Source organism: Panthera pardus, unplaced genomic scaffold (genome assembly GCF_024362965.1).
Source record: "Panthera pardus isolate Hobbes unplaced genomic scaffold, ASM2436296v1 HiC_scaffold_8, whole genome shotgun sequence".
NCBI lineage: Eukaryota > Metazoa > Chordata > Mammalia > Carnivora > Felidae > Panthera > Panthera pardus.
Genome location: NW_026527013.1, coordinates 144,218,354 through 144,239,076, shown reverse-complemented (window position 1 = coordinate 144,239,076; position 20,723 = coordinate 144,218,354). Strand labels below are relative to the sequence as shown.

The following is a 20,723-nucleotide window of genomic DNA, read 5'->3' as shown; positions in this document are numbered from 1 at the left end:
ATGCTTACAACGTGCTAGGTGCTGAAGAGACAGAGGTGAACGAGGTGGACACCAGCCCTGAACTTACGAACCTGAAGGCCTTTGGGGGAAGGCAGACGTTGAAGAACTAATCGTAAGGGCACCTGGGTGGCTCAGTCGGTAGGGCATGTGACTCTTGATCTTGAGATTTTAAGTTCAAGCCCCACGTTGGGTGTAGAGATTACTTAAAAATAAAATATTAAATAAAAGAGCCAACCATATAAATAATTACAATAGCACTAACTACAGCTGTGAGAGGTGCTAAGAACAAGAAGTAAGTGGTATTATATGAAGGTTTGGCTTGCAAGGGGGAAGGGAACCAGAGGGATGGGGCCTGGGAGAGGCTGGCTGGGAGAGAGCACAGCCCAGGCCTTTCTTCCTTCCTTTCCGGGCTCCTGCACAGTGATGGATGAGAGAGAAGCCAACAATTTATTTCCCCTGGAAGCCACATTGCTGATGTGGTGCAGGGCACCACAATTCCTGCTATTTAATAAAGAACCCTGCGTGTGTCCTGGGTAGATGGATGAGCAAATATTCCTGACTGAAGCACCACGTGGCCTCCCAGATGTGAATGGGTAGGAGGGGAGGGGCTGAGGTTGAGGCTGGAAGCCCGAGATGGGGGTGGGGGGGCCAGGTCGGAAACTGGGTATCTGAAATCGATGTCCTCCTTTGGAGACAGAGAAGTCCTCCGCATTGTGAGTGGCTGCTGCCCCCTGTTGGGCACAGGCACACAGTTTTGTTTTGTTCTCTAAGGATGGTCTGAGTGAGACAACACTCATTTAAACCAGCACTGTAGGGGGGGCGCCTGGGTGGCTCAGTCGGTTGGGTGCCCTGGGTGGCTCAGTCGGTTGGGTGCCCGCTTCGGCTTGAGTCATGATCCTGCGGTGGTTTGTGGGTTCGAGCCCCGCGTTGAGCTCTGTGCTGACAGCTTGGAGCCTGCTTTGGATTCTGTGTTTCTCTCTTCTCTGTCTCTCAAAAATAAATAAACTTAAAAAAAAATAATAAAATAATAAAACAGCACTGTAGGGGTAGCCCAAAGGGATGATGGAACAGCCCTCTAAGGGTTCTTTACCCTGTGTATACTGCAGCCAGCACTGGGAAGGCTTTCCTATAGCTAGAGCCCTGAAGCTTGCAGTTTAGTTTTTGGGGATAGAATTTTGATTTCTAAAGTGGTGAGTGGGCAGAAGAGGAGGAGAAAAGAAGAGGGAGGAATGTGGAATCCCAAACCAACTTTATTTCAATGACCCACCTTACTTCTTTTGTCTATTTGTTTCTGTTCATCCTGGATAGGATTAACCCCACAGCCTTAAAAATCTGTTTTGTATTTGAGTACTTCGTCTCTTGAGTTACGTGTTTAAAAATAACTGGTGTTTTCTTTTGAGCATACACTATTTACTTGGAGCTGGGGCTTCATAAATCTTTTTAATTTTTTTAAAATGTTTATTGATTTTTGAGACAGAGACAGAGCATGAGCGGGAGAGGGGTAGAGAGACAGAGGGAGACACAGAATCCGAAGCGGGCTCCAGGCTCTGAGCTGTCAGCACAGAGCCCAGTGTGGGGCTTGAACTCAGGAACTATGAGATCATGACCTGAGCTGAAGTTGGACGCCCAACCGACTGAGCCACCCAGGCACCCCATAGCTTCATAAATCTAAAGTTAAGTGTTCTCCCCTCCCCCCACCCTGCCATTACCATCAATCAGTCATCCCATCTATCCAAAATGTATTGAAAGCAAATGGGGTTTGAAGAGAAAGGGAAACTTACTTTTCACTGTACTTTTTGAATTTTCTACCTACCATGTGTTCAGATTATACCACTTAAAAGTAATTACCGAGGGGTGCCTGGGTGGCTCTGCGGGTTAAGCTAAGCGTTCGAATTTGGCTCAGGTCATGATCTCCCAGTTCATGGGTTCCAGCCCCACATCAGGCTTTCTGCTGTCAGCGCGGAGCCCACTTTGGATCCTCTGTCTCCCCTCTCTGTCTGCCCCTCCCCCCCTCTCAAAAATAAATAAACATTAAAAAAATAAAATAAAATAAAAACCATTATTGAAAAAGTGCATTTTCTCAGCTGGATGTCCTGCAGGGTACTGCAGTCTTGCACACAGGTTGGTTCCCGAACCCAGTGAAATGGCAAATAGTCTCTGCCTTCCAGGTTCTAGGGGCACCCAGATCTCCCACTGGTCAGTAAGATCCCTCAGCCTTGGGTCTGACCCATAAGCTGACCTGAGGGAAGGTCTTCTCCTGTCTCTGGGAGGACCTGCCTTCTGGGTCTAAGTGTATGTGTTATGTTTGCTTTGGGTATGTTCCCATGTTATCTTGTAGCGTGCATGCTATGATTTATTTGTAAAGTTTTTAAATGAATGTCTGTCTACCCCTACTAGACTTGATTCTCCATGAGAGCAGGGACTCTCTCTCTCTCTCTCTCTCTCTTTTTTTTTAGCTCACCCATTTTATCCTTAGTGCCTGGCACATAGTAGGAGCTCAGTAAATATTTATTGAAAGAATGATTGTGTGTGATCTGTGTGTGTGTGTGCTTTGGCAGCTATATTTTGTTTGTCATTGGCACAGTTATAGTTATCTGTTATAATGTGACAGATGTCTCATATTCTCTGAGAATGAGAATTGTTCGAATAATGTGTTTGATGTGTGCATCTATGTGCATTCTGGTTGCATTTTTTACACATAATCTGGGAGTCTGTGGTGGCACGAAAGAAAGCATTTATTTATTTTTAAATTTTTAATGTTTATTTATTTTTGAGGGAGAGAGAGAGCACAAGCAGGTGAGGGGCGGGACACAGAATCCAAAGCAGGCTTCAGGCTCTGAGCTGTCAGCACAGAGCCCGAAGCGGGGCTCAAACTCACAAACATGAGAGATCATGACCTGAGCTGAAGTCGGATGCTCAACCGACTGAGCCACCCAGGTGCCCCTAAAGAAAGTATTTATTAAATAGCCAATATATGTAAGGCCTCGAGCAAAAAAACGACTTCCTCTGCCTGCCGTGGTACTTTGGGATCCATAATCCTGGAAGTGAGATTTTAAACTGGGTAGGAGAGGGACGCCTGGGTCGCTCAGTCGGTTGAGAGTCAGACTTCAGCTCAGGTCATGATCTCATGGTTTGTGAGTTCGAGCCCCTTGTAGGGCTCTGTGCTGACAGCTCAGAGCCTGGAGCCTGCTTCCTATTCTGTGTCTCCTCTCTCTCTGCCCTCCCATGCTCACACTCTGTCTCTCTCTCTTAAACAACAACAACAACAACGACAACAACAACAACAACAACAACAACAACAACAACAACAACAAAATAAATAAACTGGGTAGGAGCTAGCGATTCCTGTTCCCTACAGTAGCCCAGGGTGTAGGGGACGGGGCGAAAGTACTGGGACTAGGGGTGGAGACCCGCTCAAGAAGCTCCGCTCCTGGGCGGCACCTTTTTTTTTTTTTTTTTTTTTTTTTTTTTTCTTCATTCCGGAACGTTTTTTCTCCCCTCCCACCATGTTTTCCTCCGGACTCTTTTGAATGACGAGCACTTCCGGAATCTCCGGGCAGGTTGGCGTGGTCGGCCTGCTAAAGCCGGCTCCTTGACTCGCGTGCGCGGGCCAGGTTTGCTTGTGGTCTCGCGCGCCTTCGTTTCCCAGCCTCATGGCGGGGCTGACCCTGTTTGTAGGCCGCCTGCCGCCCTCGGCCCGCAGTGAGCAGCTGGAGGAGCTGTTCAGTCAAGTGGGGCCGGTGAAGCAGTGCTTCGTGGTGACTGAGAAAGGTAAGGGGGCGGGGCTGCTGAGGCTAGGGCTGGGGTTCCTGGGAGCGGGATCCCGGCGAGGACATCAGCGAGCCGTAGAATTCTTGACCCGCCCCAATGAGAAGGGAAGGGGGATTGAGCTGCTTTTTTAAACTGACTCGGCTCTGGAAGAGTCCCTGGAGGCCCGATTCTGAAAGTCAAGGCATTGCCTTAGGTTTACAAAGCGCTTTCCGTTTATTATGCGCGCTCACACATGCTGTCTCATTTGGTAACAATGTAATAGTTAACTTTTAATGAACCTTGTTGAGAGTCAACTGAGTGCCAGGCACGGTGCTGAATTCCACTCGTGTTAATCTCGTTTAATTTTCTCAGTAGTCTTGGGTGGACAGTCTTAACCTCATTTTACAGACAGGAGTCTGGGGCTTGGGGAAATTTGCTAACTTTAAGTTCATACAGCTTGTAAGTAACGGATCCAGAATTTGATCATGAGACCCGAAGCTCCTAACTAGTATGTTATTCATTTACTCATTTATTCAGTAAATATTTTTCGAATGTCTGCTGTGTACTAGGCACTGTTGTAGGTCATTAGGATACAGCAGTGCCCCAAACCAAGCCAAAAAACTTGCTCTTAAGTCTTCAAGATGGAGAAGACAGCCATAAACAAATAGGCAAAACATATAGTGATACAGGCGCCTGGGTGGCTCAGTCGGTTAAGCGTCTGACTTTGGTTCAGGTCATGATCTCACTGTTTGAGGGTTCGAGCCCCGAGTTGGGCTCTGTGCTTGGCAGCTCAGAGCTTGGAGCCTGCTTTGGATTCTGTCTCCCTCTCTCTCTGCCTCTGCTTGTGTTGTCTCTCTCAAAAATAAATAAACATTAAAAAAAAAAAAAAAAATATATATATATATATATATATATATATATATATATATATAGTGATAATGGTGGTATATACGAAGGAGAAAAATAACGATAAGGAGTCTCTGTGTTGGTGAGCGTGTGTGGGGGGGGAGGGTTGGTGGGTGAGAAATGACAGTTATCTATAGATAGAGTAGCCAGGGAAGGCCTGCCTGAGATGAAGGAGTGAACATGTGTCTGTCCGGGAGGAGGAGTCTAGGCAGAGGAAACACTAAGCTCAAGGATACTAAAGAGGACTACTCCTGGTATATTGAAGAAATAGCAGCAAGAGCAGGATGACAGAATAAGTGAGTGAAGGTAAGAGAATTAGGAGATGAGATTCTAGGGTACCAGATCATGTAGGACCTATTGCAAAGATTTTGGAGGACTTTGGCTTTTACTCTGATACCAGAAACTACTAGTTTTGGATAGGGAGCAGTAACTATAATCTGGCTTACATTTTGAAAGATCCTCTGAGGCCGCCATTGGAGAAAAGGACAAAAGCAGGGAGACCAAACATTAGCCTCTTGCAGTCCAGGTAAGAAATACGGTGTGTTGGACCAGGATGGTAGCAGTGGAGGTGGCAAAAAGTGATTGGAACATGGATATTTTCAAAGGTAGAACCGAGAGGATTTGCTGATGGATGAGATGTGGGGTATGAGAAAAAGAGGAGTTAAGTCTGACTCCCAAGATTTTTGGCTTGAGCCACTGGGGATATTTGCTTATTTGTGGAATACTGCTACATGGCTTATACTCTGTGTGCTGCTCATCGCATCACTAGGAGAAAGGGTTGGCATGTATTGGAAGGAGGAAGAATTGTAAGGGTTTTAATTGTAGAAGCATTCCTTCTTCTTAACCTAGACTTCAGGGGACACTTGATAGGCACCTGATGTTAAATTTCACTCCCTTCTAAGTCATCAGTCAGTCTCTGTAAGTGGCTGCTTCTTTGCCTTGCAGCAGAACAACTGGTGGAAACTGGCGTTTTGAGGATCCCTGTTTCCCCCCGTGGTATCTGAGTATGTGAGTAGACAGGCTAACTTGTGTGCTAATAACCCTCCATCATTAACTTCTGTTTTGTTAGTAACAGAGGTAAGAGTTAGGATTGTCGACATGGCTCTGATTGCTCTACAAGCTATGACACCTGCCTGGTTCTTTGTCATTTTAAGCATAGATATGGGTGAGTGAGAGATGAGAGGGCTCAACAGCAGTGTTTCTTCAACTGCAGATCATTCCTCGTTAGTGGGTCTTGAGGGGGTCAATAATTTTTTTAAATAGAGTGTATCTATACGTGGTAAAGGGTTAGTATTCATAAAACTTTTTTGTTTTTGTTTTTAGGATTTTATTTTTAAGTAATCTCTACACCCAGTGTGGGGCTCCAACTTAACAACCCCAAGATCAAGAGTCACACGCTCCACCAGCTGACCTAGCCAGGCATCCCTTTGGTTTTATATAAAAAAGGCATATGTGTACTGGGTTCTACTCTAAGTTACATTCATTACTGTGGTTGTCAAACTGTCCAGTGCTTGGTGGTTCTGTCCCAGGGAAGAACAGGCCATTGAATGGGAATTCTCTTTTGTGTCCTCAGAATTTAGACAGAGTATAACCTTACCTTGTATTCTGTGTATGTGGTCTAAATCTTAAGAAATACAAAGCTTTATTCCCTGTTTAAAATAGTATGTATTTTTCTGTCCAGATAGGCAAGATGTGTTGGAAAGAGTGTTGTACTTAATGGGATGGGAACAAGGAGTGGGGGTTGGGGGTGGGTGGGACGAGGTCTTAGTAGAGGTGACTTCACCTCTTTAAGATGGGAATAATTTTACAGGATGGTTGTAAAATATGATGCTTTGTGCAAATATGTTGTGAGCACATACTTGTATTTTGGTACTGAACTGCTTTACATTTCAGCTGCTTTGTCTTTGATCAGGAAGAGCCCTGATTTTTCTTGTTCTAATTTTCTGACTTTGAGTGGGCAGGCTTTTGTGAGAAGGAGTCCCAAGAAAAAAGACACCAATCTCCAAATCACAGTATGCTTTCCTAATGCAAAGTGTCAGCTTTAACCAGTATATGTGGATCAACATCCTGTGTTTGAGGGCTTCTACCTTGAAGTAGGTTCGAGTGTAGTTCAAAAAGAAGCAGAGCATGTATTTCTTCTTTGGGTCATAGGCGGACTACTTGGTCTGTCTTTTTCCTTTTTGATGCAGTAAATGACTTAACATTTTAGTACATAAAAATGTTATCAAGAAAAAGCAAACCAGAAAGGGCAAAGGTGGGTTACAGTTTTTATTTGCAACTATTCATCTGGTTGGTCCTAATATTCTTCTCTGTGGCCTTGATATTGGTGGAGTCCCATGGAAAGAACATGGGGCTAGTCATGAGGAATTCACTCAGCTACTAACACCCTGGTGCGTTAGCCAGTTCACTTACTTTCCTCCATCTTAAGTTATTTATTTGGAAAGAAGGGATGATAGTATTCACTTTACCTACCTTAGTGTGGTTCTGAAGATAAAAATGAGTTAAGAGATTTACAGCTAGTTTGAAAAAGGTTAGATTTGATATTGATTGCTAAGGCTTGGTAATAATGGTAATAGTATCTTCAGGCTCCCAAAGCAATGCTTATTGTTTATTGAGGTTCTTTTGTCAGGGCCTCAGGCATTAATTTCTGATCTGCATAATTATATTGTAGTTTTCAAAGCTGCCATACTTCCCTTTCCCACCTTCTCTGGTGATGTTCCATTCTATTTGAGGTTGAGTTCTTCACTGGGGATGTAATAGATATCATGGGCCCTCCATATTCTCAAGATGGTCAGAAAAGGAAGAAGAAGAGAGGCTAATAGTGAAGGCACCAAATTAGAAGAGGAAGCCTGACAATTTCTGAGCAAAGTGGGGAAGGGGCCACGGATGCCAATCTCATTTTTGTCCCTCCTGAGAATTTTGGCAAACTAATAAATGGGATGGCCTGACAGTATCTGCTAGTTTAGGGCATTGCCAATTTAATGGTTTAGGGCTCTTGGCTTACAGTTCTGTCCCTTTCCCCTACTGTTCAGGAAGTAAGGCATGTCGAGGCTTTGGCTATGTCACTTTTTCTATGCTGGAAGATGTTCAGAGGGCCCTCAAGGAGATTACCACCTTTGAAGGCTGTAAGATCAACGTGACTGTTGCCAAGAAGAAACTGAGGAAGAAGTCCAAGGAAAAGGGGGAAAATGGTGAGTTTCTAGTAACTTAAAGGAATTTTCCCTTAGGGTGAGGAAGAAGAGGTGGGTGGTTGGGGGGATAGCTTCTGCTTTGAAAGCTTCCTAAATTTCCCTTTGATGTCCAAAATCATCTAATATATTTTATTGCTCATTTTTGTCTTTTATTTAACTCTAACTTTGGAAATCTGGTGGTCCTGGGTGTTGCCATACTTAGTCCTGTGGGAAATGTCATCTTTTGCTAATAGCTTCTTTCCTGTGATGTTCTGGGCCTAGAGATGAGTGGTTTGGGATCACAGACTTATTCTGTTGCCTCTTATTTTTTAGAAAAGTCAGAGTCCACAAAGAAGGAGCTGAAGCCAAAAAAACCCAAAGTAGCTGATAAGAAAGCCAGGTTAATTATTCGGAACCTAAGCTTTAAGGTGAGTGACAGAGAAAACTAACACTACCTGTTCTGGAGGCTGTTGGTGCTCATTGGTTGAACTCTTCACCAGGATGGTCTAATTGGACATAATTCCTTCTGGGAATGAATCGTAGCCTTGTTGAATACAGAAAATAGGCCTGTATAAATAAGGACTAATTAAGGATAGTAAGTGTGAAGATGCCTTCCTTTTGGGACACTACTGCTGAGATAGGGAGGAGGGAGGAAGAGCTCTTTGATATCTGTCCTCTTTGTCTATTAGGTACAAAGCAAGATGGCTTCTGTTTAGAGATGTTTTATGTCCTAGTCTCAAAAGTAAAAGAGTAAAAATATTCAAGCTCTTTGTCATGGACTAATTTAATGGTTGATGTTTCATGTTTATTTTCTGTGATAATATCTCTTTTTCTTCACTTTTGGTGTCAGTGTTCAGAAGATGACCTGAGAACGGTGTTTGCTCAATATGGAGCTGTCCTGGAAGTAAGCATCCCCAGGAAGCCAGGTACTAGCACGCCATCATTTGTTGTGAGTTAGATTAAGATGACGTAACGGGGGCGCCTGGGTGGCGCAGTCGGTTAAGCGTCCGACTTCAGCCAGGTCACGATCTCGCGGTCCGTGAGTTCGAGCCCCGCGTCGGGCTCTGGGCTGATGGCTCGGAGCATGGAGCCTGTTTCCGATTCTGTGTCTCCCTCTCTCTCTGCCCCTCCCCGTTCATGCTCTGTCTCTCTCTGTCCCAAAAATAAAAATAAAAAAACGTTGAAAAAAAATATTAAAAAAAAAAAAAAAAAAAAAAAAAGATGATGTAACGTAATGGTCTTTTTCCATTTCACCCTTGAACTAACCACTATTTGAAATAGAAATACAAGGTTCACGTCATACTCTCTGTGAGCCCCAGATGATAGGAGATATATATATATGTATATATATATATATATACATATATATATACCGTGCTTGACACAGCAAAAACTCAAAAATAGTGCTTATTTCCTGGATGGGATTTTTAGTTAGATTAGAACTGGTTTTAGAAGACAAGTTATAGTTTAGGGAAATGCATGGCTCTCCCCAAGCTTGAGCCAGGGTATACTCAGCAGGAGGACATTAGCTATTGCTTCGGGGCTGACTGGTTGGCAGGACTTGGGCCGTCTTTCCAGCCCTGGTTGCTGTAGTGTCCTTCCTGGTGTTTGTTGGCTCCTCACCTGCTGCCTCTAACTTCTTTGTACATCTGCACACAGATGGAAAGATGCGTGGTTTTGCTTTTGTCCAGTTCAAAAACCTCCTAGAAGCAGGAAAAGCTCTCAAAAGCATGAACATGAAAGAGATAAAAGGTAAGTTTTTTATACCCATACCGTTCACCCAGATATTTCTGGTGTTTGGGTGGAATTAGCACAGTAACCCACTTTCTACATTTTCAAAAGGTGTTTGATTTGTTGAGAGTCTTACTGCTAATATAGAAGCTGTTTTGGTGAAATATTCCTAGTGCTTGATCTTAGGGTTCAACTTGAAAGAACCCATGACATTATTCACTTGTCTTTATTTGGTTATGAGTGTGCATTTAAATCCTTAATGGAAAAAATGTCCCTGAAATAATCACTGATAGATGCTGGTTGCTGTCTAGGGGATGTGGGATTTGCAGATTTCTCCCTCTGTGTCATGATCACTATTCAGCACCTGTGGGCTGTTAAACAGACTGTGAGGCCACTCGGGGTGTTCATTTACCAGGTACTAAAGAAGGGCTTGGCTTAGAGACTTGGTAACTTTCTGTTAAGCTTGTGCTTTGGGTATCTTTCACCCAAAATTCTGACAGACTTGGTAACTTCTGTGTAGATTGCAGATTATTCCAGATATTTGTTTTGCCTCTTGCTTAGTCTAACTGGAAACTTGTCTAACTGTAAGCACTGTTCCCATTCTTTCTTTCTTTACTTTTTTACTCTCTCATCCCAGGTGCAGTGGTTGTATAGAAAGGTGAAATAACTGCTTATTGATAAAAAGCTTAAAGTTTAGGGGCACCTGGGTGGCTCAGTCAGTTAAATGTCTGACTTCAGCTCAGGTCATCATCGCATAGTTCTTGAGTTTGAGCCCCGCATTGGGCTCTGTGCTGACAGCTCAGAGCCTGCAGCCTGCTTCGGATTCTGTGTCTCCCTCTCTGGTCCTCCCCTGCTTGTACTCTTATGTTTCTTTTTCTCAAAAATAAACAAACATCACAAAAAAAATAAAAGCTTAAGGTTTAAAAAGGATAGGCTACTCTGAGCTTTATTTTAGGACGAACATTCTCTGAATCAGCAGTTTCTTTGTCTGTTTTGGTTCCATCTTTCTGACTGGTTGGCAGGACTTGGGCCATCTTTGGTGATGTCTTTGATGAATAGGAAGTCATTTATAAGAGATGTTAAAAAGAGGAAGACCTTTCTGACGCTACTTTTCTGTCTGACAGGGCGGACAGTGGCTGTGGATTGGGCCGTGGCAAAGGATAAATATAAAAATACACAGTCTGCCTCTGCACCAGGTAAGATGGAGTGGTGGTGGGCAGGAGGGATTGTATGTCCTGAGGTGAGTATGGAAACAACTCTACCTACGGTAAAATTATAAGGGAACCTGCTAGTCTGTCAGAATTTTGGGTGAAAGATACCAAAAGCACAAGATTAACGGAAAGAATGAGACTGAGGATTAAGAAAAACTCTGAATTCTACAGGCTCAGAAATGAGCGTAGAGCTGTTTATTGATTCGTGTTGTGCCATCTGGTGATCTAGTCTCAAAACATAGGATCATTTGAATCTAAGCCCACCCCTGGGTGTGAACGTGAGTGAGGAGTGGGGCCTGAGTTCATTTTCCCCTCTGCTGGCTCTCTTTTCCCAACTTCTCATAATAGAGGGTGATGGAATATTATGAATAGGGAGACTTACAACTTAAGTTTTACTTAGAAAACAGTTGGCTTTTAAGCCACCAGGAGCTCAGAGAACAGAACTCACCGAGATTAAAGTTGATGCCTGGGCTCCACGGTGAGCACCCTGCCGGCTGTGGTGCACGATGGCAGGCTGTTTGTGGAGTCTCAGTGGCTGCTTTTCTCCTTCTGAGTCTGATTTTCCCTCAGGCTTCTGATGAATGGGACAGGCTTCCAGGCAGTCTTTGTGATGAGGGGTTCTTGTTGTTTTAGCTTTTTTCCCTCATGCTTTCTCTCATATACAGTAAGAAAAATACTGGGGGAAAATGGCACTTAAGGTCCTAGCCCTAGTCCCGAGGAACTAGGAACTTGGGGTGTTAGTTACTCTTGTCCAAATAACCTTGTTTTGGATACTAAGTGAATTCCTAATTTTCTTTACTTCCATGTGTAGGTGAGAAGAGGCTTGGACCTAAACATCAGGAATTAAGTAAAGAGAATGGCAGGGAAGAAGAGGATGGTACAGAAGAGGAAGAAGATGAGGAGGAGGAGGGGGAGGACAATAAAGAAGCAAGGGTGACCAAGCCTACACAAATTCCAAAGAAGTAAGCAGCTCAGCTCATTGGAGATAATGGAGGACGATTTAGGATTGTCTCTGGGAGGAGCATGATGTCTTCCCTGCCCCCGTCACCGCAGTGGTGACGCGTGTCATGAAGTTGGATGGGATTAGATCCTAACCCTGTCAGTTCTGAACTGTGCCATTGCAGAGCCATCAAGAAGGCCCCAACTGTAGAGAGCAGCGAGGAGGATCATTCTGACGAGGACAGCGACCTGGAGGAAAGCGATAGCGTTGATGATGGAGACGAACTGGCTGAGAGTGACACCGACAGTGAACAGCAAGAGGATGAAGGTTTGCCTGGGATCTTTGTAGACAACTTTGCACTGAAAATCAGTTACCGAGGGGCGCCCGGGTGGCTCAATTGGTTAAGTGTCCGACTTGGGCTCGGGTCACGATCCCATGGTCCTTGAGTTCAAGCCCCGCGTCAGCTCAGGGGCCTGGAGCCTGCTTTGGATTCTGTCTTCCTCTCTCTGCCCCTGCCTCACGCTTTGTCTCTCACTCTCTCTCAAAAATAAACATTACAAAAAATTTTTTTTTAATAAAGTGAAATCGGTCACTGGGAAATGTGCAACAGTTCAGCGCAGGCCTCTTTTTAAATAGGATCCTAATTTATGTTCTGTCAGATGTGCTAAAAAGAATACCTGATAATCCTTCTAAAGTTCTTGTTTTGATTTTTAAATACGTTTGGCACGATGTTTGAGGGTGAAGATTCCCAGGGAACTTAAAAGCTGGCTTAATGCTGAGGTACTACCTCTCTTGCTTCTCCAAGGTGAGTGAATAACTGAATCAGCAGGATATTGTGTCCTGACACCGAGGTGGATTTTAGACAACTTTCAGCAGTTAAGATGGGGATAAAGGGCCTCTTGGGGCATTTTGTAAAACTGCTATCAAACCCTGTGGCTACCTTTATAAAGAATGTTGGGTGAAACTCAACTTGTTTATTGAAGGAGGACAGGTCATTACGAAATAAGGAATGGCCAATAACTGGTTCCTTAGGTTAAGTCTGGCATGTTGGTTTGGCCATATAAAAAATTGAGGAAATAAGCTTTTTCCATGAGGAGAGAATGGTAGACACCTTAGAATCAAAGAAGCTTGTATACTGAGGGGACTATGAGACCTCGCATTCAACAGCCACGTTCATCTATCTCGTACCATTCTTTACCTTGAAAAAATTATTGGGCCAATACATAATGCAGAAAATTAAAAAAGAAAGTGCAGAAGGGTGTAATATAGAAAGTAAAATGTTCTTGGGACACCTGGGTGGCTCAGTTGGGTGAGCATCCGACTCTTGATTTCAGCTCGAGTCATCATCCCAGGGTCGTGGGATTGAGCCCCACATTGGGCTCTATGTTGAGTGTGCAGCCTGCTTGAAGTTCTCTCTCCCCCTCTCCCCCTCTCTCCCCCTCTCTCCCCCTCTCTCCCCCTCTCTCCCCCCTCTCCCCCTCTCTCCCCCTCTCTCCCTCTCCTCCTCTCCTCCGTTTCCCTCTCTTTCTCTCTCCCTTTCCCTCTCTCTCCTCTCCTTCTCCCTCAACCCATCTCCCCCTCTCTCCTTCTTCCTGTCCCCTTGTCCCTCTCTTCCTCCCTCTGTCCCTCCTCCACTCATGCATATGCTCTCTCTCTCAAATTGAAAAAAAAGTTTCTCACCAATCCCCCAAGAGTCCCTCAGAGTAACCACTGTTGTTTCTTTCACATTGTTTCAGAAGTTTTCTATGTATATGTAAGCATATATGTCTATTTTCAAAATCAGTGAGTCTCCCTTGTACCCAGCCACTTAGGGCCCCTCTCTGGAGACACCCAATATTAAATGTTTCTTGTGTATCTATTTAATACCTTTGTAAGGAAAAATGTGTGTGAGCACGCACATCCAATATAGTGTATCCTTGTGTATGTGAATGTGTATTTTTTTCTCTTCAAATATTCTAAATGTTTATACAGTCACGATAGTATGTATGAATGTCTTTTTCCCCACACCCTTACCACATTGGATTTCATTAGTTTTTTTGGTTTCTGCTAATCTGTTGGAATGAAAAATAGCATCTTATTTCTTGTGATATGAGAGTAAGTTTGAGCATCTTTTCAAGTGTTTTGTTGTATATTCTTTGTTCACTTTTAACTAGATTTTTTCTTATTCGTTTATGCAAGATTTTTATATATCTGTGGAGTAACCCCTTGTCATGTGGGTGGCACTAAGTCTTTTTCAGTTTGTTGTGTTTTTTTTTTTTTTTTTTTTTACTTTAGATGTACAAGTCTCAAAGAAAAAGAAGAGGAAGTTACCCTCTGATGTGAATGAAGGGAAGACCGTTTTTATCAGGTATGCTTTTGTACCTTGAGAACTGCTGTTTATGTTGTCTGCACAGATTTTTTCTTTCTTTCTTTCTTTCTTTCTTTCTTTCTTTCTTTCTTTCTTTCTTTCTTTCTTTCTCTCTCCATTTTTTTTAAAGATTTTATTTTTGAGTAATCTCTACACCCACCTTGGGGCTTGAATGCACAACCCTGAGATCCAGGGTTGCATGGTCTACCAACTGAGCCAGCCAGGTGCCCCACTCTTTTTTTTTTTTTTTTTTTTTTTGTACTAGTTCTTCTAGGTAAGCCAGAAAATCAGATGCCTCTAAGACCGTTAATATATCGGGCCCTAGGAATATAGCCAACAGTGAGAATTTATGAGAACCAGAACTATATACAGAAGATAAATAGATAAATAGCAGGGATCTTCATATTTTATCCTCATTTACATTTCATTCTTTGTAATTTGGGTAGCATCATTTGGAACAAATCAATTCTTCAACTGTTAGAAACATTTTGCTTCTGGCTTTTGTTTTAGGGGAAGTACTGGGGAGAGGTGACATCACTTGTCTCCAGTAATTTCTGTCTTCTTGCCAACTCACCTTTATCCAGAATAGAATAAGGCATCTCGTCTGTTTCCAGGGAAACTTAAGGAGGGAGTCAGGTGGAAATAGGTTTTATTTTATGTTGTCATTGCCGTTTTAGTCTGTGGTAGATTGGCCTTTTCACAGAGTCAGGCTGTCTTCAGTATACCTCAGGCATGCCTTCTTGTCTTTTCTTAAGTGCCAATGTACTAGGGCTGTTTGGGTCTTATTTTAAAGATGTGTATTCTTTCTGCCTGTAAAGTCTTTTTTTTTTTTTTTTAAGTTTTATTTATTTTGAGATAGAGTGTGTTGTGTGCGTGGGAGGGGCAAAGAGAGGGAGAGAGAGCGAGAATCCCAAGCAGGCTCCGCGCTGTCCGCACAGAGCCCGATGTGGGGCTCATGAGATCGTGACCTGAGCCAAAGTTGGACGCATACCCAACTGAGCCACCCAGGAGCCCCTTCCTGTAGTCTTTTAAGATTGTTTTTATACACAAGTAATTTGTGCTTATTGTGGGAAATTGAGGAAATAAGTGAGCAAAAACACACACAAAAATATTAACCTTAATTATTACTCAGAGAACACCCACACACATGCCCACATCATAGCTATTATAAAGGTGGGTTTAACCTATACAAGCCGTGCTGTAGCCCATTTTCTGCCTTAACACAGTGTCTCTCCATAGTTGTTTTTACTGTTTGGAATTGGCCATATAAATAATTTTGTGTTTGTAGAGGATTCTGTCTGATAGGAAGGAAGAACTGTCACACTTAAGAGCCTGTGACCTCAATCCCAAGGATACCATTTCTTAACATTCCTACATCTTTTAATTAATAAAAAACTGAGGGGGGCGCCTGGGTGGCTCAGTCGGTTAAGCGGCCAGCTTCGGCTCAGGTCATGATCTCGCGGTCCGTGAGTTCGAGCCCCACGTCGGGCTCTGTGCTGACAGCTCAGAGCCTGGAGCCTGTTTCAGATTCTGTGTCTCCCTCTCTCTGATCCTCCCCTGTTCATGGTCTGTCTCTCCCTGTCTCAAAAATAAATAACACGTTAAAAAAAAATTTTTTTTTAAAAAAAAACACAAAACTGAGGAAAGTTAAGAGGTGGGAGAGAGAAAACTCCCCATAATGCAAATTAGAAAAAATTACGTGGCTAGGATATGTCTTATTGCAGAACATCATTTTTTTGTCTCGATTACTTCATAAGATGGAATTGTTTATGGGGTTGTTAACTGAGTCTAAGAGAAGTAAAATTATAGATATTTATTTGGGACTGTTTGTTTGTTTTTACCCTGGATGGATGTTCATAGCTGGGAAAATGAAGGATCTTTAGAATGTATTGAAATTTAGTAGAACAAAGTCTTCCAACATTTTTTAATTACGTCGAGAGAAATACTTATTCTTTTCTTGTTTTGCATGTAGCTAGTAAACTTTTCCTTGTTTTGCTTTTGAGTTATTGAAGGATTTTGTTTGTTTGTTGTTTTTTGTTTTTAGGATTTTCTGACTTTTATATAGTTTTAACTGAAACCTAGTTTTCACAGCAATGCAGGGGGGGAAGTGAGTAATTGAGAGAGCTAGATACACACACGTGTATCTTGACTTTTCTTATTAGCCTGCTCTTTTGGTTGTAGTAAGAGAGACTAAGTTTGGTCAATTTAAGTGAAAAGGTCTGTTTGTTGGATGAACATGGGTGGCTCACAGAATCAAAGGTGTCAAAAAAACAAACCTTAAGGAGATGAAAATCTGGGATGTTTGGGGCCCTAGTTGTAGGAGGCTGGGGGTTTTTTCTCTGGGGACACTGCCTTTTTTTTTTATTCCTTCTTAAGGTATAACATATATTCTGTAAAGTGCATTAATCTAGGCATACAGTGCAGTGACATTTTTCATACATATATGTCCATGTAACCACCACCCAGATCAATCTATAGAATATTTTCAGATTTCAGCTTCCCAGGAGTTTCCTTTGGGTTGAGTACTGCTATTTTGAAATGAATCTACATCTTCGCTTCTGGTCTTTTTATATGCCTGTTCAAGTTTTAAATTCCTGGGGGAGAGAATCTGATAGACGCAGAAAGGCCAGCCAATAATGGCTGAGGGACAGAGTCACACAGCAGAGGCTAAGCTGGTGGAGGCCGCCCCTGTGCATCGGTGCTGTTCCCGAACAAGAGAGGGTGGCCGTGAGCAAGAGTGCCACTTCAGTTGGTGTCTTACCTTGTACTAGAACACAGGATCTCACTTTTGTAATTGGCTTTTCTTGTGACCTGTCTTCCATAGAAACCTGTCTTTTGACTCAGAGGAAGAAGAACTCGGGGAGCTCCTCCAGCAATTTGGAGATCTCAAATACGTCCGTGTCGTCTTACATCCAGACACAGAGCATTCTAAAGGTATTTGCTGTCAGCTTGGCAGGTCCTAAAAAGGTTGAGACTGCTGCCATGGGCACTGACTAGGTTACATGAGAGCACAACGTGTGCCATTCTGAGGGGTCTACGGTCCACCCAGCCCGGGTTTCTGTGGCCCATAGAAGCACCAAGGACATTCTGAGGTTGTCTTCTAAGATATCACACTCAGCATCTTTAATGGTGCTGCCAGCCACAATTTTGTCTAAGCTTTTTAAGCCCTTGCTTATTTACTTTAGGGTAATGAATTCCATTTGTTGTTCTCCTTTGAATTTCAAATGTGATAGCATCTCATGGGTATTAATCATTCCACATTGCTTGAAATTACTGGGATCTTTTTCAGTTGCTTTTGTTAGAGATGGAAGCTAACAGAAATTTTGTTGCAGCAGCAATAGTCAGAAGGAAAACTGTGTATAGCAGGACTGCTGCCTTAGATTTTTTTCCTAAAGCTATTTCTTTTGAACTTTAAGGATTGGCCACAATTCCTTTTAGTATACTGTTGTTAGGTAAGCAGCATCTTTACAGCCTGTTCATGATCTTTGATTTCATCAACTGCAATCATTCTCCTAAAGCAGTGAGTTCTTAATTTATTCTGATTCTTGATTCCTTTGAGATCTAGCAAAAGCTATGAACCTCTCTCCAGAAAAATGCCACTTCTGAGGGTTTGTGGGCTCTCTGGAATCTGCTCAAGGATTCACAGAACCTCTATTCTAAACCTTACTTTCCAAATTGATGAGACCTGATTGTTTTTGGTTTTTGCTTAGCCAAAAAGATATAAATAGGGCAGTATGATGGAAAGAAAACTGAACTGCTTCCTGGAGATTAGGGATCTAATTGCAGCTGAGCCATAGACCAGCTGGGTGATTTTTGGCAAATTGTTTAACCACTGCGGGCTTCATTTTCTTATCTGTAAAATGAATGGGTTCAACTAGAGTAATCACTTAAGGTGCTTTCAACTCTTAATGTTCAACTATACTTCTTGGACCTTCTCCATTTCCAGTATGTTTTTCTAAAAACAGATGACTAGAATTGCATAGAATGTTCCAAGTACTGTAGGATATTGCTTTACTTTGATGATATCTTTTGTTTCTTTTTGAGCGCAGTAGTGTATTGGGTGGGTATTTTCAGAATGTAGTCAATACTTAACTTGCTCAGTCTCTTTCTTGGTCTATTAATATTAGCTCAGAGTTAATAATCTTAGTAAGCATAGTTTTCATTATTTTTTTAACGTGTTGTCTTTTTCTAGCTCATACTAAATTTTTTTGCCTACTCACACAGCCTTGGCCTCCTCCTCCCATTTATCTCTGTCAGCATGCCATTTTGCTGTCTAGGAGAGCTAAAAATTTAGACTTTAGGAAAGTGTTAAGTCTAAACCCAATACTGACCCTGGGAATTCCAGTAATAAAATTCTTACCCATTCAGAGAGAAGTACACATTTTCTTCAAATTGGATGAATAAGCTATTCTGCCTATTACAAACATTTTCCTCCATCTTCCTTTCTTTCTTTCTGTATCGTTCGTTTCTTCTATTGAGTGTCTGTTAATGCCAGACACTATGATAGGTGCTAGCAATATAGAAACAGCCAAGAAACATGGGCCTTACTCCTGAGACACTCGTTCTGTTTGGGATAATGCCACCTGACCAGTGCTGTAATAGAGAGATGTGATTGGAGGACTGAGGGGGACGAGGGCGGGGGGTACTTGGCTCTGCCTGGAAGAGGCAGGGAAGACCTCACCTAGATGGTGACTTTTGGGTCAACCTGCCACATGTGTTGTGTCAGTCTGCTGCCATTCATTCTTGTAGGGGACAAAAGATCAATCAGTGCCCCAGTAGCTCTAGGAAGTTTGACATTTTTTTCATATACGAGGGAATATTTAAATTTGTATAAAGGAATACTAGCAAAATATTATGAGAGACTTGTATTTCTTTTTTGGAGTCTACTATAAGGTGAACTTTTTTTCTTTGCTTATAAAAACTGCTTTTTATCAGTAGCAGAAATTAGGATGGGTTGATTGGCCCTGCATCTAACCAGTCAGAGGTGTGCCTTTGCAAATTCTAGAGTATGAGTCAGGAATTGAGCTTATGGCTTTCTGGTTCACTGCTGTATTCATGCGATAGAGGCCAGGGACTTTGACTCCAAGAGGTCAGTCTGCCCATATCTGATGTCTCCCACGTAGCTTTGATGACAGTGAGATATGTAATTAATTTCAGGTTAAGTGGTTCCTGCCTCATTTTTTACTCCTCTAAAAGGCAAGCAGTAAGTGATGCTGAATCGAGTGGAATTTCTCTACCATATCTTGTGGCTTTTTCTTACCAAGGAGAGCGATGGTGAGACCGAAGTTCTAAGAAGCATTGGAAAAGATGATGAAGTAATAGTAAAATTTCATGATAAGCACCTGTCCTATTTTGTCTGCCTTTGAACCTTCAGTGCCCGACACGGTGCCTGTTCGTAGCACCCTAACAAGATGGGAGTCTTGCCCACTTTGTCTCAGGCTGCCGCCACGTGTAGTGTTATCTTTGGCACCCTGGTGGGCCAGGGGAGTTTGGCATGTCACTTAATTTTGTCTCTGTGCAGGTTGTGCCTTTGCCCAGTTCATGACTCAAGAAGCAGCGCAGAAATGCCTTGAAGCTGCTTCTCCAGAGACTGAGGTAAGGAGGACATTTCTTTTACTCCATAATTTAGGGGATAATGGCTCCAAAGGCCAGAGTCTGCTGTTCACATACAGCTTGATGATTACTGTCAATAATGTAATAAGATAAGGCCAACACTTACTGAGAACTTAGTGTGTGTTAGACACTGAGCTTTATATGTATTACCTTATTTAATCCTTATATCACTTCTATAGGGGTATGTAACGTAAGTAAAATTATTATACCTATTTTATAAGTAAGGAAACAGGTTAAAAATGTATCTAATGTTTATTGATTACTGTCTGTACGTCAGCCTCTATCCTAGGCTGATGACATGAAAGGTTGGGACAAGAAGGGATTAAGGTCATCTATGAAGTGGAGTAAATGAGAGAAAATGTATGGGTGATGGAGAATTTTTCTGTGTGTTCTATAGCCAACTATAAATTGTTCTGAGATAAATTATCCTGTATTGCCATTATCTCTTAAATTCTCTTAAGTAGAGTTAACACTACCATTTTGTTAGCTTTCTTTAGAATTTAAAGATCATTTTCTTTAATTCGGGCCTACTTTGGTACTAATCAACTCCTATAAAATAAATTACTGCTAACTGCCCTAAGTGTACACGTGGCTTTTTTTTTTTTTTTTTTTTTTTTTTTTTAAATTAAGTAGGCTCCACACCCACCGTGGGGCTTGAACTCACAGCCCTGCAATCAAGAGTCGCATGCTCTACCGACCATGCCAGCCAGGCACCCCTACACGTGGCCTTTTGCACAGCTATACTAAGTATTAGACTCAGTGGTCCACCTGCACCCGCCTGGGCTAAAACATCCTAGGGGTTGGGTTCCACAGCATAATTGGGGTTTGCTGTTTTCCCTTTCCTTGGCATTCCTTGTTAGGTGCTTAATTTCTACCCATTATGACTTTTGAGAGAGAGAGTTGCGGTCTGTTACAGGGCGGTGGGCTTAAACTGGATGGCCGACTGCTCAGAATCGACTTGGCCGTGACGCGTGACGAGGCTGCAAAGCTCCAGACAAAGAAGGTGAAGAAGCCAACTGGAACCCGGAACCTTTACCTGGCCAGAGAAGGCTGTG

General features: G+C 42.7%; 1 protein-coding gene across 2 annotated transcripts in view; it reads left to right on the top strand.

The window, feature by feature from the left end:
* Positions 1–3,532: 3,532 nt before the first annotated feature.
* The window catches only part of RBM28 (RNA binding motif protein 28), a 30,776-nt gene continuing 13,585 nt past the window's right edge, over positions 3,533–20,723 (top strand). Inside the window, exons 1-12 of one of the 2 annotated variants that reach the window (XM_053897897.1) lie at positions 3,533–3,771; positions 7,689–7,847; positions 8,160–8,254; positions 8,677–8,752; positions 9,486–9,578; positions 10,682–10,753; positions 11,580–11,730; positions 11,872–12,035; positions 13,983–14,055; positions 16,880–16,989; positions 19,577–19,650; positions 20,585–20,720. In XM_053897897.1, the coding sequence (XP_053753872.1) occupies positions 3,654–3,771; positions 7,689–7,847; positions 8,160–8,254; positions 8,677–8,752; positions 9,486–9,578; positions 10,682–10,753; positions 11,580–11,730; positions 11,872–12,035; positions 13,983–14,055; positions 16,880–16,989; positions 19,577–19,650; positions 20,585–20,720 (1,321 nt within the window). In that variant the 5' untranslated portion in view covers positions 3,533–3,653. The remainder of the gene's footprint in view (positions 3,772–7,688; positions 7,848–8,159; positions 8,255–8,676; positions 8,753–9,485; positions 9,579–10,681; positions 10,754–11,579; positions 11,731–11,871; positions 12,036–13,982; positions 14,056–16,879; positions 16,990–19,576; positions 19,651–20,584; positions 20,721–20,723) is intronic. The other variant, XM_053897898.1, reaches the window with a different exon arrangement.